Source organism: Pseudophryne corroboree, chromosome 5 (assembly GCF_028390025.1).
Source record: "Pseudophryne corroboree isolate aPseCor3 chromosome 5, aPseCor3.hap2, whole genome shotgun sequence".
In the NCBI taxonomy this organism is placed as follows: Eukaryota; Metazoa; Chordata; class Amphibia; order Anura; family Myobatrachidae; genus Pseudophryne; species Pseudophryne corroboree.
In genome coordinates, this window is record NC_086448.1 from 395,550,358 (window position 1) to 395,568,375 (window position 18,018).

An 18,018-nucleotide genomic window follows, 5' to 3' on the forward strand; every position below is an offset into this window, starting at 1 on the left:
ATTTAAATTGAACAGCTAAACAAACGTGACCTACCTTACCGTCGACTTTAAGGATGAACCTTCCCAGGCCTCGAATGGGTCTAGGTGCCAATGCCTCCTGACGTTCTGTCAGAAAACCTTCTATTACTTCCCACCAACAGCCAAAACGATTTGCCAAGAAATCAATTACTCCAAAGTGGATCACCAATTTCTTAACTGCGAAAACTAATAAAAAAAGTTGGATGTGTGACCTTCAAAAGGTGCATTTGGAACCACATTTTCCTGGACCTGATTGCTAGCACCTTCCACATGTCATTACTCTGCCCCTTCAGCTATGCTAGTTTAAGGCTTCCTACCGGACTTCATTCACCTGCTAACATGATAACAATGATCTAGTCACACGTAACCCAATTTAAGTAACTGCTCAGCTCACCCATCTTCTGCACTCTGTATTGTACTCTTCCACACCAAAACTCAGGCGAATAAGAAAAGTTTGAATACAATAAATGTACTAAAAGCCAAATCAAAGACACCATGAAAACCAAGTGTCCATTTGAATATAGTCACAGTTCATATTTAGAAAATAGGATTTTAATTACCTACCGGTAAATCCTTTTCTCGTAGTTCGTAGGGGATATTGGGAATCCATTTAGTACCATGGGGGTAAAGACGGGTCCACTTGGAGCCATGGGCACTATAGAAGTTTGATAACATGTGCTGGCTCCTCCCTCTATGCCCCACCTACCAGACTCAGTCTAGGAAACCGTGCCCGAGGAGACATACATACTTTGAGAGAAGAGTATAGATATAGAAAGTGGTGAGATTTCGAACCAGCACAACCAGAACAAGTGGAAAGCCATGCTAACCAAACTTGAAAACCCAAACAGCAATAGTTGAACCAAACAACAGTAGTTAAACAAGTAACGGTGCAGGAAGAACGGAGCAGCGGGCACCCAGTATCCCCTATGGACTACGAGAAAAGGATTTACAGGTAGGTAATTAAAATCCTATTTTCTCTTACGTCCTAGGGGATAATGGGAATCCATTTAGTACCATGGGGAAGTACCAAAGCTACCAAACTGGGCGGGAGAGTGCTGAGGTTCCTGCAGAACTGACTGACCAAACTGAAGGTAATTCAGAGGCCAAGGTATCGAACTTGTAAAGCTTAGCAAACGTGTTCGAACCTGACCAAGTAGCTACTCGGCAGAGCTGTTATGCAGACACACCCCGGGCAGCCGCCCAAGAGGAACCCACCGACCTAGTAGAGTGGGCTTGTACAGATTTTGGAATCGGCAAGCCTGCCATGGAATAAGCAGGCTGGATATTGAGCCCGATCCAGCGTACAATTGACTACTATGAAGCAGGACACCCAATGTTATTGGTATCATGCAGAACGAACAGCGAGTCCGATTTCCTTTGACATATACCTTCAAAGCCCTCACAACATCCAAGGACTTTGACATAGCAGAGGGGTCAATACCAACCGGGACCACAATTGGCTGGTTGATGTGAAACGCCGACACCACCTTAGGAAGAAATTGCTGACGACTCCTGAGTTCAGCTCTGTCCTCATGGAAAATCAAGTAGGGACTCTTGTGAGACAACGCCACCAGCTCTGACACGCGCCTTGCCGAAGCCAAGGCCAACAGTGTGACGGTATTCCACGTAAGATACTTTATGTCTACCTCCTGTAACTGTTCAAACCAGTCCGATTGGAGGAATGTTAGAACCAAATTGAGATCCCATGGTGCCGTGGGAAGCACAAAGGGAGGTTGGATGTGAAGAACACCTTTCAAGAACGTCTGGACCTCAGGGAGAGAAGCCAAATGTTTCTGAAAGATAATACACAAGGCCAAAATCTGAACTTTTATGGAGCCTAGGTGTAGGCCTACGTCCACTCCCGACTGCAGAAAAAGCAGGAAATGTCCCAGATGAAATTCCACCGTGGAAAAATGTCTGCTCTCACACCAAGAGACATTTTTTCCAGATACGATGGTAATGCTTTGACATTTCCCCCTTCCTGGCCCGGATCACATTTGGATGACCTTGTCAGGAATCCCTCTCCTGGCTAGAATCAGCCGATCAACTTCCATGAAGCCAAACTTAGCCGTGGTAAGTCTTGATAGACGAACGGGCCCTGTTGCAGAAGATCCTCTCGAAGAGGTAGAGGTCACGGATCTTCGATTAGCATCTCGAGAAGATCTGCATACCAGGCCCTTCACGGCCAGCCCGGAGCAATGAGGATTGCTTGAGCTCTTTCCCTTTTAAATTTTTTGAGAATTCATGGGATCATAGGAATGGGAGGAAACAAGTACACCAGCTGGTAGATTCAAGGAGTTGTCAGGGTGTCGACAGCTACAGCTCGTGGGTCCCTCGACCTGGAACAATACCGCTTGAGCTTTTTGTTGAGTCGAGAGGCCATCATGTCGATTTGTGGATACCTCCACCGACGTGTTAACCACTGTAACACCTCCGGGTGGAGGCCCCATTCCCCCAGGTGCAGGCCGTGCCTGCTGAGGAAATCTGCTTCCCAGTTATCTACTCCAGGAATTAAGATCGCCGACAACACCACAACGTGTTTTTCCGCCCAGAGGAGAATTCTTGACACCTCTGACATTGCGGCTCTGCTTTTCATTCTGCCCTGTCGGTTTATGTACGTTGCCGCCGTCACATCGTCTGACTGGATTTGAATTGCCTGATTCTGAAGAGATGAGGCCTACAGAAGGGCGTTGTAGATAGCCTTGAGTTCCAGGATGTTTATTAGAAGGACAACTTCCTGACTTGACCATCTTCCCTGAAACTGTACCCCCTGTGTGACTGCACCCCAACCTCTGAGGCTTGAAACCCGAAACTTCGACCCTCCACTAGGTGAGTAGTTTGTAGCCACCACAGGAGGGAGATCCTGGCTTTCGGCGACAGACAAATCCTCTGGTGCATGTGAAGATGCGATCCAGACCATTTGTCCAACAGATACAGATGGAAGGTCCTCGCATGAAACCTTTCCGTACTGATTTGCTTAGTAAAAAGCCACCATCTTCCCCAGAAGGCGGATGCACAGATGTACTGAAATTCGGGTCGGCTTCAAGACGGGCCGAACCATCGACTGGATTACCATTGCCTTTTTCAAGGGAAGGAACACTCTCAGACTCTGTGTCCAGTATCATTCCCAGGAAATGTAGCTTCTGCCTTGGTTCCAGGTGAGATTTTGGTAGGTTCAGAATCCACCCATGATCCAGGAGTAATCTGGTTGTGAGACCAATGTTCTTCAACAACTGCTCCCTGGGCGCAGCCTTTATCAGAAGATCGTCCAGGTAAGGAATTACGTTCACTCCTTGTATGCGGAGTAGCAGCATCAACTCTGCCATCACCTTGATGAACACCCTCAGTGCCACGGAGAGACCAAATGGCAGAGCCTGGAACTGGAAGGGACAGTCCTGCAGTGCAAATCGTAGCTAAGCCTGATGAGGAGGCAAGATCGGAATGTACCGGTTTCAGAACTACAAAAAAGCTGGATTAGTAACCCGTGTTTTGTAGATGCGGTGAACTGGAACAGTGATCTGGGTCTGTAACAGTTTTTGAATGGCGTCCTGTAAGGTTATACTTGCCTCTTGTGAAACTGGTAAGCCTGATTTGAAGAATCCGTTAGGTGGGAGATCCTTGAACTCCAGTCTGTAGCCCTGGGATATAAGGTCTATGACCCAGGGATCCTGGCAAGATCTGGTCAAGATGTGACTAAAGAATTTTAGCCGGGCTCCCACCTGCCTCTCTCTCAGGCATCGCGGTCCACCGTCATGCGGAAGGTTTTGAGGAGGCAGAGCCTGAGCTCTGTTCCTGTCTACCAGGCGGTAGAACAACCTCTGGCCTTGCCCCTAAACTTGGCAGTCCAAAAGGACTGTAAATTGGGTCCTGAGTAGGCCTTCCTATCTGGCGGAGCTGTAGAAGGTAGGTAAGTGGACTTAACCGCAGTAGCTCGTGATAAGGCCTCACCTGTGAAAGGCAGGTCTTCCACACCTTTCTTGTAGTCCGCGTAAGCAGTCCACTGACGTAGCCATAATCCCCTGTGTGCAGACACTGCCATAGCTGTTGTGCATGCATTAAGCAAACCTATCTCTTTAATGGCTTCCACCATAAAGTTTGCAGAGTCTTGTATGTGTTGCAGGAGTAAAACAATTTCCTCTTGAGGCAAGGTGTCTAACCCCTCAATTAAATTACCAGACCATTTAGCAATGGCTCGAGTAATCCACCCACATGCTATAGTGGGAATCTGGGCCACCCCTGCAGCTGTATACAAAGGTATCCTTTAGGGTGGCTGCACCAGGAACAGGTAATACTATTTTACATGAGAGCCTCGAGACTGATGTATCCACGATCGGTGGATTTTCCCATTTTTTTCTATCCTCAGGAAGAAAAGGATAATAACCGCCTAGGAATTTGAAATTTCTTATCTGGAGTAACCCATGGTTCTTCAAACAGGGAATTTAGTTCCTTTAACACAGGAAAAGTGGCTGAGGATTTTTTCTTTATAGTAAAGAAAGATTCTTCACACTCCCCTGTCACCTTATCAGGGATAAGAATTTAGGACGTCTCTGATAGACTTATGAGAGCCTCTACACCCTGTGACAGAGTACCCTCCCCTACCTCTAAGTCCACCTCACCTTCCTCCATTTCTGACCCTTCATTATCAGAGCCAGAATGCAGGATAAGGGCCAAAGTACGTTTTTGCGGACAAATGGTAGAGGACTGAGACGCTAATCTGAGTACGGAGTCCTTTTGCATAAACTCAGCCCTAGACTGTCTTAAGTATTGCATCTCTTTCTCATTACGAGATAGTTTAGCAGAGATGGTGGAAATTATCCCCTTAATGGAGTCCAGCCATGCTGGCTTTGCCCCACTAGCCCGAGAAGGGACACTACACCGAGTACACACTAGTGAACCGCATGGGGAAGAGGAACACTGTGCCTTACATGAAACACACTCTTTGCCTAACATACTGCAGCAGTGACAGCACACACACAGGATAAGGTTAAATGCACAATTAACCCAAAAAGAGCCCTTCCCGAAAGACACAGAGGATAGAAGCAGCACACAGTGCCCTTATCGCTAAATCGAAGCTTAGCCGGGTCGCAGACTAAGTACCTAGATTAGGGATTTAGGGGGTCATTCCGACCTGATCTCACAATGCCGTTTTCCGCAGTGCAGAGATCAGATCACTAGTGCGCATGCGTATGTACCGCAATGCACAGGCACGTTGTACGGATACAAAGCGGATCTTTGCTGTGCGATGATTTTAACTAAGAACCCATTCACATGGGCGATCACAAGGAGATCAACAGGAAGAAGGCATTTATGGGTGTCAACTGACAGTTTTCTGGGAGTGTTTGGAAAAACGCTGGTGTGTCCAAGCGTTTGCAGGGCAGGTGTCCGATGTTAATTCCGGGACCGAACAGGCAGAAGTGATCGCAGCGGCTGAGTAAGTTCAGACCTTCTCAGAAATTGCACAAACTGTTTTGGTATTGCTCGGCTGCACAAGCGTTCACACACTTGCAAAGCTAAAATACACTCCCCTGTGAGCGGCGACTATGCGTTCCCATGGCTGCTAAAAAAAGCTAGCGAGCGATCAACTCGGAATGAACCCCTTAGTACACTAGTATACAGCACTCCTCTGCTATGACCACCTAGTACCGCTGAGGTAATCTGGGGGCTCTCTGTAGTCAGCGTGTCTTTGTATCTGAAGTAGGGTAAAATGGTGCCTGTGAGCTGCTGGATCCGCTCATAGTGAAGCCGCGCCCCTTCAATGGTGCACGGTCTCCCAGCTCTTCTTTATACTGGATTTATGTGTCTGAGTGCATAAAATGGAGTAAGCCTCATTTTAAGCCTGTATTGCCAGTCTGGAGACTCATTCTGCCCCGTGTAGAGGCTGTGCGTCTCTGTACCTTTATGCCACCATAATGGCCGGCGACCCGCTAACCGAGACGCCGGCTTAATACTCACCACTCTTCTATCTTCTGGCTCTGTTAGGGGTGGCGGTGTGCTGAGGGAATGTACGCTCGCCGTGGTAAGGCTTGAGAATAGTTCCCTCAGGAGCTAGCGTCTTGTCAGCGGGGACCGGGACCATTAACCCTTAGTGGGGTTGGGCCCTACCCCCACCTAAGTCCCAGGAAGCAGGCAGGTTGGTGCAATCCAGTCCTGCCTGAAAATAAACTTTGAAAATAAACTTTGAAAATAAATGCAGAAAACTCTTCAGGAGCTTCCAAAGATGTGACCGGCTCCTTCGGGCACATTGTCTAAACTGAGTCTGGTAGGAGGGGCATAGAGGGAGGTGCCAGTACACATTATCAAACTTCTATAGTGCCCATGGCTACAAGTGGACCCGTCTATACCCTCATGGTACTAAATGGATTCCCAGTATCCCCTAGGACGTAAGAGAAATATATACGTTATTGTAATAACTTGCTGTTGATAATAAGAATTTACTTACCGATAATTCTATTTCTCATAGTCCGTAGTGGATGCTGGGGACTCCGAAAGGACCATGGGGAATAGTGGCTCCGCAGGAGACTGGGCACATCTAAAGAAAGCTTTAGGACTATCTGGTGTGCACTGGCTCCTCCCCCTATGACCCTCGTCCAAGCCTCAGTTAGGATACTGTGCCCGGACGAGCGTACACAATAAGGAAGGATCTTGAATCCCGGGTAAGACTCTTACCAGCCACACCAATCACACCGTACAACTTGTGATCTGAACCCAGTTAACAACATGATAACAGAAGGAGCCTCTGAAAAGATGGCTCACAACAACAAAAAACCCGATTTTTGTAACAATAACTATGTACAAGTAATGCAGACAATCCGCACTTGGGATGGGCGCCCAGCATCCACTACGGACTATGAGAAATAGAATTATCGGTAAGTAAATTCTTATTTTCTCTAACGTCCTAGTGGATGCTGGGGACTCCGAAAGGACCATGGGGATTATACCAAAGCTCCCAAACGGGCGGGAGAGTGCGGATGACTCTGCAGCACCGAATGAGAGAACTCCAGGTCCTCCTCAGCCAGGGTATCAAATTTGTAGAATTTATCAAACGTGTTTGCCCCTGACCAAGTAGCAGCTCGGCAAAGTTGTAAAGCCGAGACCCCTCGGGCAGCCGCCCAAGATGAGCCCACTTTCCGTGTGGAATGGGCTTTTACAGATTTTGGCTGTGGCAGGCCTGCCACAGAATGTGCAAGCTGAATTGTACTACAAATCCAACGAGCAATCGTCTGCTTAGAAGCAGGAGCACCCAGCTTGTTGGGTGCATACAGGATAAACAGCGAGTCAGATTTTCTGACTCCAGCCGTCCTGGAAACATATATTTTCAGGGCCCTGACTACGTCCAGCAACTTGGAATCCTCCAAGTCCCTAGTAGCCGCAGGCACCACAAATAGGTTGGTTCAGGTGAAACGCTGAAACCACCTTAGGGAGAAACGGAGGACGAGTCCTCAATTTCGCCTTGTCCGAATGGAACATCAGATAAGTGCTTTTTCAGGATAAAGCCGCCAATTCTGACACGCGCCAGGCCCAGGCCAGGGCCAACAGCATGACCACTTTCCATGTGAGATATTGTAACTCCACAGTTTTAAGTGGTTCAAACCAATGTGACTTTTGGAACCCAAAACTACATTGAGATCCCAAAGTGCCACTGGAGGCACAAAAGGAGGCTGTATATGCAGTACCCCTTTTACAAACGTCTGAACTTCAGGGACTGAAGCTAGTTCTTTTTGGAAGAAAATTGACAGGACCGAAATTTGAACCTTAATGGACCCCAATTTCAGGCCCATAGACACTCCTGTTTGCAGGAAATGTAGGAATCGACCCAGTTGAATTTCCACCGTCGGGCCTTACTGGCCTCGCACCACGCAACATATTTTCGCCAATTGCGGTGATAATCTTTTTGCGGTTACATCCTTCCTGGCTTTGATCAGGATAGGGATGACTTCATCCGGAATGCCCTTTTTCCTTCAGGATCCGGCGTTCAACCTCCATGCCGTCAAACGCAGCCGCGGTAAGTCTTGGAACAGACAGGGACCTTGCTGGAGCAGGTCCCTTCTTAGAGGTAGAGGCCACGGATCCTCCGTGAGCATCTCTTGAAGTTCCGGTTACCAAGTCCTTCTTGGCCAATCCGGAGCCACGAATATAGTGCTTACTCCTCACCATCTTATCAGTCTCAGTACCTTGGGTATGAGAGGCAGAGGAGGGAACACATACCCTGACTGGTACACCCACGGTGTTACCAGAGCGTCTACAGCTATTGCCTGAGGGTCCCTGGACCTGGCGCAATACTTGTCGTTTTATAAACATGTGGAAGACTTCTGGGTGAAGTCCCTACTCTCCCGGGTGGAGGTCGTGCTGAGGAAGTCTGCTTCCCAGTTGTCCACTCCCGGAATGAATACTGCCGACAGTGCTATCACATGATTTTCCGCCCAGCGAAGAATCCTTGCAGCTTCTGCCATAGCCCTCCTGCTTCTTGTGCCACCCTGTCTGTTTACGTGGGTGACTGCCGTGATGTTGTCCGACTGGATCAACACCGGCTGACCTTGAAGCAGAGGTCTTGCTAAGCTTAGAGCATTGTAAATGGCCCTTAGCTTAAGGATATTTATGTGAAGTGATGTCTCCAGGCTTGACCCTAAGCCCTGGATATTCCTTCCCTGTGTGACTGCTCCCCAGCCTCGCAGGCTGGCCTCCGTGGTCACCAGGACCCAGTCCTGAATGCCGAATCTGCGGCCCTCTAGAAGATGAGCACTCTGCAACCACCACAGGAGGGACACCCTTGTCCTTGGTGACAGGGTTATCCGCTGATGCATCTGAAGATGCGACCCGGACCATTTGTCCAGCAGGTCCCACTGGAAATTCTTGCGTGGAATCTGCCGAATGGGATTGCTTCGTAGGAAGCCCCCATTTTACCCAGAACCCTTGTGCATTGATGCACTGAGACTTGGCTCGGTTTGAGGAGGTTCCTGACTAGCTCGGATAACTCCCTGGCTTTCTCCTCCGGGAGAAACACCTTTTTCTGGACTGTGTCCAGGATCATCCCTAGGAACAGAAGACACGTCGTCGGAACCAGCTGCGATTTTGGAATATTGAGAATCCAATCGTGCTGCCGCAACACTACCTGAGATAGTGCTACACCGACCTCCAACTGTTCCCTGGATCTTACCCTTATCAGGGAATCGTCCAAGTAAGGGATAACTAAAATTCCCTTCCTTCGAAGGAATATCATCATTTCGGCCATTACCTTGGTAAAGACCCGGGGTGCCGTGGACCATCCCTACGGCAGCGTCTGAACTGATAGTGACAGTTCTGTACCATAAACCTGAGGTACCCTTGGTGAGAAGGGTAAATTTTGACATGAAGGTAAGCATCCTTGATGTCCCGAGACATCATGTAGTCCCCTTCTTCCAGGTTCGCAATCACTGCTCTGAGTGACTCAATCTTGAATTTGAACCTCTGTATGTAAGTGTTCAAAGATTTTAGATTTAGAATCGGTCTCACCGAGCCGTCCGGCTTCGGTACCACAACAGTGTGGAATAATACCCCGTTCCCTGTTGCAGGAGGGGTACCTTGATTATCACCTGCTGGGAATACAGCTTGTGAATGGCTTCCAAAACTGTCTCCCTGTCAGAAGGAGACATCGGTAAAGCCGACTTTAGGAAACGGCGAGGGAAAGACGTCTCGGATTTTAATTTGTACCCCTGAGATATCACCTGAAGGATCCAGGGGTCTACTTGCGAGTGAGCCCACTGCGCGCTGAAATTCATTAAGACGGGCCCCCCACCGTGCCTGATTCTGCTTGTAAAGCCCTAGCGTCATACTGAGGGCTTGGCAGAGGCGGGAGAGGGTTTCTGTTCCTGGGAACTGGCTGATTTCTGCAGCCTTTTTCCTCTCCCTCTGTCACGGGGCAGAAATGAGGAACCTTTTGCCCGCTTGTCCACGAAAAGACTGCGCCTGATAATACAGCGTCTTCTCATGTTGAGAGGCGACCTGGGGTACAAACGTGGATTTCCCAGCTGTTGCCGTGGCCACCAGGTCTGAAAGACCAACCCCAAATAACTCCTCCCCTTAATAAGGCAATACTTCTAAATGCCGTTTGGAATACGCATCACCTGACCACTGACGTGTCCATAACCCTCTACTGGTAGAAATGGGCAACGCACTTAGACTTGATGCCAGTCGGCAAATATTCCGCTGTGCATCACGCATATATAGAAATGCATCTTTTAAATGCTCTATAGGCAAAAATATACTGTCCCTATCTAGGGTATCAATATTTTCAGTCAGGGAATCCGACCACGCCAACCCAGCACTGCGCATCCAGGCTGAGGCGATTTCTGGTCGCAGTATAACACCAGTATGTGTGTAAATACATTTTAGGATACCCTCCTGCTTTCTATCAGCAGGATCCTTAAGGGCGGCCATCTCAGGAGAGGATAGAGCCCTTACAAGCGTGTGAGCGCTTTATCCCCCCTAGGGGGTGTTTCCCAACGCACCCTAACCTCTGGCGGGAAAGGATATAATGCCAATAACATTTTAGAATTTATCAGTTGTTATCGGGGGAAAACCACGCATCATCACACACCTCATTTAATTTCTCAGATTCAGGAAAACTACAGGTAGTTTTTCCTCACCGAACATAATACCCCTTTTTTTTGGTGGTACTCGTATTATCAGAAATGTGTAAAACATTTTTCATTGCCTCAATCATGTAACGTGTGGCCCTACTGGAAGTCACATTCGTCTCTTCACCGTCGACACTGGAGTCAGTATCCGTGTCGGCGTCTATATCTGCCATCTGAGGTAACGGGCGCTTTAGAGCCCCGGACGGCCTATGAGACGTCTGGACAGGCACAAGCTGAGTAGCCGGCTGTCTCATGTCAACCACTGTCTTTTATACATAGCTGACACTGTCACGTATTACTTCCAACAGTTCATCCACTCAGGTGTCGACCTCCTAGGGGGTGACATCACTATTACAGGCAATCTGCTCCGTCTCCACATCATTTTTCTCCTCATACATGTCGACACAAACGTACCGACATACAGCACACACACAGGGAATGCTCTGATAGAGGACAGGACCCCACTAGCCCTTTGGGGAGACAGAGGGAGAGTTTGCCAGCACACACCAGAGCGCTATATATATACAGGGATAACCTTATATAAGTGTTTTTCCCCTTATAGCTGCTGTATCTTTAATACTGCGCCTAATTTGTGCCCCCCTCTCTTTTTTAACCCTTTCTGTAGTGTAGTGACTGCAGGGGAGAGACAGGGAGCTTCCCTCCAACGGAGTTGTGAGGGAAAATGGCGCCAGTGTGCTGAGGAGATAAGGCCGCCGATAAGGGGGCGGAGCCTATCTCCCGGTTTTTTTATGTATTCTGGCAGGGGTTAAATGCATCCATATAGCCCAGGAGCTATATGTGATGCATTTTTTGCCATCCAAGGTGTTTTTTATTGCGTCTCAGGGCGCCCCCCCCAGCGCCCTGCACCCTCAGTGACCGGAGTGTGAAGTGTGCTGAGAGCAATGGCGCACAGCTGCAGTGCTGTGCGCTACCTTGTTGAAGACAGGACGTCTTCTGCCGCCGATTTTCCGGACCTCTTCTGCCTTCTAGCTCTGTAAGGGGGCCGGCGGCGCGGCTCTGGGACCCATCCAGGCTGGGCCTGTGATCGTCCCTCTGGAGCTAATGTCCAGTAGCCTAAGAAGCCCAATCCACTCTGCACGCAGGTGAGTTCGCTTCTCTCCCCTTAGTCCCTCGATGCAGTGAGCCTGTTGCCAGCAGGTCTCACTGAAAATAAAAAACCTAAACTAAAACTTTCACTAAGAAGCTCAGGAGAGCCCCTAGTGTGCACCCTTCTCGTTCGGGCACAGAGATCTAACGGAGGCTTGGAGGAGGGTCATAGGGGGAGGAGCCAGTGCACACCAGATAGTCCTAAAGCTTTCTTTAGATGTGCCCAGTCTCCTGCGGAGCCGCTATTCCCCATGGTCCTTTCGGAGTCCCCAGCATCCACTAGGACGTTAGAGAAAATGGTATTTCTCCTTAGTCCACAGGATAACAATGGGATATGATGGAGCAACAGCGGATTGGCACCAAACGATCACAAGCTTTCAGTCCTCCCAGGATGCAACAGGCCCGTCCATATATCCCCGCCCACTGGCTCAGGCAAATCAGTTGTATTCCAAAGCATTTAGGCAGGAGCATCATGTAGAGAACTAATCAGGTGAGTAGAACACACATGCACACCCTTCCGTACAAGAAGGAAGAGGTTTAGTGAGTAGAAAGATCCTCAAATCAGGTGCGTCAGGGTGGGATCCCTGTGGACTTAGGAGAAATATCGTCATCAACGGTAAGTTCTTAGCATAACGTATATTTCTCCGCCAGGATCCACAGGTTATCCACAGGATAACAATGGGATTTCCCAAAGCAATTTAGTGGTGGGGATGCTCCTGATTGGACAGGAGAACCTTTCCCCCGAATTCAGCATCATGAGAAGCAAAAGTATCCAAGGAATAATGTCTAATGAATGTGTTAATAGAAGACCATGTGGCTGCCTTACATATCTGTTCTGCTTTAGCACCATTTTGTGCTGCCCATGAAGGACCTACCTTACATGTAGAGTGAGCAGAGACATTGGGGGTCATTCTGACCTGACCGCACGCTGCAGTTTATCGCAGCGGTGCGATCGCATCAGAACTGTGCATGCCAGACGGCCGTCGGGCCGCTATGATTGCCTCTGCCTGATTGACAGAGAATGGCAGCGTTTGGCCGGACCTAACGGGGGGCGAGCAGCAGCGGCTGCGCGATGTCACACGCAGCCTCTGCGGGCCGGGGAGCGATGAGAGTAGCTCCCGGCAAGCACGCTAAAGCAGCGCTGGTCGGGAGCTACTCGAAGTGCAAAGGCATCGCCGCTGTGTGATGCCTTTGCACTTCTGCAGGGGGGGCGGCACTGACATGCAGGGGGGATAGCCCTATGCTGGGCGTCCCCCCGCATGTCAGTGTGAATGATCGTAGCTGTGCTAAATTTAGCACAGCTATGATCATCTCGGAATGACCCCCATTATGCGGAACAGGGAGATCAGCTCGAGAATATGCTTCTGAAAATAAGATTTTACTCACCGGTAAATCTATTTCTCGTAGTACGTAGTGGATGCTGGGACTCCGTAAGGACCATGGGGAATAGCGGCTCCGCAGGAGACTGGGCACAACTAAGAAAGCTTTAGAACTACCTGGTGTGCACTGGCTCCTCCCACTATGACCCTCCTCCAGACCTCAGTTAGGATACTGTGCCCGGAAGAGCTGACACAATAAGGAAGGATTTTGAATCCCGGGTAAGACTCATACCAGCCACACCAATCACACCGTATAACTCGTGATATTATACCCAGTTAACAGTATGAACATAACAGAGCCTCTCAACAGATGGCTCAACAATAACTCTTTAGTTAACAATAACTATATACAAGTATTGCAGACAGTCCGCACTTGGGACGGGTGCCCAGCATCCACTACGGACTACGAGAAATAGATTTACCGGTGAGTAAAATCTTATTTTCTCTGACGTCCTAAGTGGATGCTGGGACTCCGTAAGGACCATGGGGATTATACCAAAGCTCCCAAACGGGCGGGAGAGTGCGGATGACTCTGCAGCACCGAATGAGAGAACTCAAGGTCCTCCTCAGCCAGGGTATCAAATTTGTAGAATTTTGCAAACGTGTTTGCCCCTGACCAAGTAGCAGCTCGGCAAAGTTGTAAAGCCGAGACCCCTCGGGCAGCCGCCCAAGAAGAGCCCACTTTCCTCGTGGAATGGGCTTTTACAGATTTAGGCTGCGGCAGGCCAGCCGCAGAATGCGCAAGCTGAATTGTGCTACAAATCCAGCGAGCAATAGTCTGCTTCGAAGCAGGAGCACCCAGCTTGTTGGGTGCATACAGGATAAATAGCGAGTCAGTCTTCCTGACTCCAGCCGTCCTGGAAACATAAATTTTCAAGGCCCTGACTACGTCCAGTAACTTGGAGTCCTCCAAGTCCCTAGTAGCCGCAGGCACAACAATAGGTTGGTTCAAGTGAAAAGCTGATACCACCTTAGGGAGAAACTGGGGACGAGTCCTCAATTCTGCCCTATCCATATGGAAAATCAAAAATAAGATTTTACTTACCGATAAATCTATTTCTCGTAGTCCGTAGTGGATGCTGGGACTCCGTCAGGACCATGGGGATTAGCGGCTCCGCAGGAGACAGGGCACAAAAATAAAAGCTTTAGGACTAGGTGGTGTGCACTGGCTCCTCCCCCTATGACCCTCCTCCAAGCCTCAGTTAGGATACTGTGCCCGGACGAGCGTACACAATAAGGAAGGATTTTGAATCCCGGGTAAGACTCATACCAGCCACACCAATCACACCGTACAACTTGTGATCTGAACCCAGTTAACAGTATGACAAACGTAGGAGCCTCTGAACAGACGGCTCACAACAATAACAACCCGATTTTTTTGTAACAATAACTATGTACAAGTATTGCAGACAATCCGCACTTGGGATGGGCGCCCAGCATCCACTACGGACTACGAGAAATAGAATTATCGGTAAGTAAATTCTTATTTTCTCTAACGTCCTAGTGGATGCTGGGGACTCCGTCAGGACCATGGGGATTATACCAAAGCTCCCAAACGGGCGGGAGAGTGCGGATGACTCTGCAGCACCGAATGAGAGAACTCCAGGTCCTCCTTAGCCAGAGTATCAAAATTTGTAAAATTTTACAAACGTGTTCTCCCCTGACCACGTAGCTGCTCGGCAAAGTTGTAATGCCGAGACTCCTCGGGCAGCCGCCCAGGATGAGCCCACCTTCCTTGTGGAATGGGCATCTACATATTTCGTCTGTGGCAGGCCTGCCACAGAATGTGCAAGCTGAATTGTACTACAAATCCAGCGTGCAATAGACTGCTTAGAAGCATGAGCACCCAGCTTGTTGGGTGTATACAGTATAAACAGCAAGTCAGACTTTCTGACTCCAGCCGTCCTAACTATATATATATATATATATATATATTTTTAGGGCCCTGACCACGTCGGAGTCCTCCAAGTCCCTAGTAGCCGCAGGCACCACAAGAGGTTGTTTCAGGTGAAAACGCTGACACCCCTTTATGAAGAAACTGGAGACGAGTCCCAGTTCTGTCCTGTTCAAATGGAAAATTTTAATATGGGCTTTTGTAAGACAAAGCCGCCCATTCTGACAATCGCCTGGCCGAGGCCAGGGCTAACAACATGGTCACTTCCCATGTGAGATATTTGTCAACAGCATGGTCACTTTCCATGTGAGATATTTCAAATCCACAGATTTGAGCGGTTCAAACCAATATGATTTTAAGAAATCCCAACACTATGTTGAGATCTCACGGTGCCCCTAGGGGCACAAAAAAGCTGTATATGCAATACATCCTTTACAATCTGGACTTCAGGAACTGAAGTCAATTCTTTCTGGAAGAAAATCTACAGGGCCGAAATTTAAATGTTAATGAACCCCAATTTGAGGTCCAAAACACTCCTGTTTTCAGGAAGTGTAGAAATCGACCTAGTTGAATTTCCGTCGTGGAGCCTTCCTGGCCTCACCCACGCAACATATTTTCACCACATGTGGTGATGACGTTGTGCGGTCACCTCCTTCCTGGCTTTGACCAGGGTAGGTATGACCTCTTATGGAATGCCTTTTCCCCTCAGGATCCGGCATTCAACCGCCATGCCGTCAAACGCAGCCGCGGTAAGTCTTGGAATAGACATGGTACTTGCTGAATCAAGTCCCTTCTTAGCTCCCCAGGCCCTTAGTCCTCTGTGAGCATTTCTTGAAGTTCCGGGTACCAAGTCCCTCTTGGCCAATCCGGAGCCACTAGTATAGTTCATACTCCTCTATGTCTTATAATTCTCAATACCCTGGTTATGAGAAACAGAGGAGGGAACACATACACAGACTGGTACACCCACGGTGTTACCAGAACATCCACAGCTATCGCCTGAAGGTCTCATGACCTGGCGGAATACCTGTCCCGTTTTTTGTTCGGGCGGGACGCCATCATGTCCACCTTTGGTCTTTGCCAACGGTCCACAATCATGTTGAAAAACTTCCCTATGAAGTTTCCACTCTCCCGGGTGGAGGTCATGCCTGCTGAGGAAGTCTGCTTCCCAGTCGTCCACTCCCGGAAAGAACACTGCTGACAGTGCTATCACATGATTTTCCGCCTAGCGAAAAATCCTTGCAGTTTTCACTGCCCTCCTGCTTCTTGTGCCGCCCTTCTGTTTACGTGGGCGACTGCCGTGATGTTATCCCACTGGATCAATACCGGCTGACCTTGAAGCAGAGGTCTAGCTAAGTTTAGAGCATTATAAATTTGCTCTAAGCTTATTTATGCGGAGAGAATTCTCCAGACTTAATCACACTTCCCTGGAAATTTTTTCCCTGTGTGACTGTTCCCCAGCCTCTCAGGCTGGCCTCCGTGGTCACCGGCATCCAATCCTGAATGCCGAATCTGCGGCCCTCTAGAAGATGAGCACTCTGTAATCACCACAGGAGAGACACCCTTTTCCTTGGATATAGGGTTATCCGCTGATGCATCTGAGGATGCGATCCGGACCATTTGTCCAGCAGATCCCACTGAAGAGTTCTTGCGGGAAATCTGCCGAATGGAATTGCTTCGTAATAAGCCACCATTTTTACCAGGACTCTTGTGCAATGATGCACTGACAATTTTCCTGGTTTTAGGAGGATCCCGATTAGCTCGGATAACTCCCTGGTTTTCTCCACTGGGAGAAACACGTTTTTCTGGACTGTGTCCAGAATCTTCCCTAGGAACAGTAGACGTGTCGTCGGAAAAAGCTGCGATTTTGGAATATTTAGAATCCACTCGTGCTGTCGTAGAACTACTTAAGATAGTGCTACTCCGACCTCCAACTGTTCTCTGGACCTTGCCCTTATCAGGAAAGCGTCCATGTTTCTTTTAAGAAAAATCATCATTCCGGCCATTACCTTGGTAAAGACCCGGGGCGCCGTGGACAATCCAAACGGCAGCGTCTGAACTGATAGTGACAGTTCTGTACCAGGAACCTGAAGTACCCTTGGTGAGAAGGGCAAATTTGGACCTGTAGGTAAACGTCCCTGATATCCAGTGACATCATATCGTCCCCTTCTTCCTGGTTCGCTATCACTGCTCCGAGTGACTCCATCTTGATTTGAACGCTTGTATGTAAGTGTTCAAATATTTCAGATCTCACCGAGCCGGTTGGCTTCAGTACCACAATATAGTGTGGAATACTACCCCCTTCCTTGTTGTAAGAAGGGTACTTTGATTATCACCTGCTGGGAATACAGCCTGTGAATTGTGTGAGGGGGAGACGTCTCGAATTTCCAATGTACACCTGGGATATTACATGTAGGATCCCGGAGTTCCCTTGCGAGTGTTGCTGAAACTCTTGAGATGACCCCCTACCGCACCTGAGTCCGCTTGTACGGCCCCAGCGTTATGCTGCGGACTTGGCAGAAGCCGTGAGGAGCTTCTGTTCCTTGCTTGCTGCAGTCTTCTTCCCTTTCCTCTCCCCCTGGGCAGATATGACTGGCCTTCGCCCGCCTGCCCGTATGGGGACGAAAGGACTGAGACTGAAAAGACTGTGTCCTTTTCTGCCAATATGTGACTCGGGGTAACAAAAGGTGGATTTTTCAGCTGTTGCCATGGCCACCAGGTCCAATGGACCGCCCCTTTATACGGCAATACTTCCATATGCCGTCTGGAATCTGCCTCACCTGACCACTGTCGTGTCTTCGTCTGGCAGATATGTACATCACATTTACTCTTGATGCCAGAATGCAAATATGCCTCTGCGCATCACACATATATAGAAATGCATCCTTAAAATGCTCTATAGACAATAAAATCCTGTCCCTGTCAAGGGTATCAAAATTTTCAGTCAGGAAATCCGACCAAGCCCCCTCAGCGCTGCACATCCAGGCTGAGGCGATTGCTGGTCGTA

At 48.9% G+C, this 18,018-nt stretch overlaps 1 protein-coding gene across 6 annotated transcripts in view; it reads right to left on the reverse strand.

The window, feature by feature from the left end:
• TMEM245 (transmembrane protein 245) overlaps window positions 1-18,018 on the reverse strand; it is an 879,931-nt gene that overhangs the window by 610,191 nt on the left and 251,722 nt on the right. For all 6 annotated transcript variants that reach the window (XM_063922719.1, XM_063922723.1, XM_063922720.1 and 3 more), the window contains exon 6: window positions 35-204. In XM_063922719.1, the coding sequence (XP_063778789.1) occupies window positions 35-204 (170 nt within the window). The remainder of the gene's footprint in view (window positions 1-34; window positions 205-18,018) is intronic.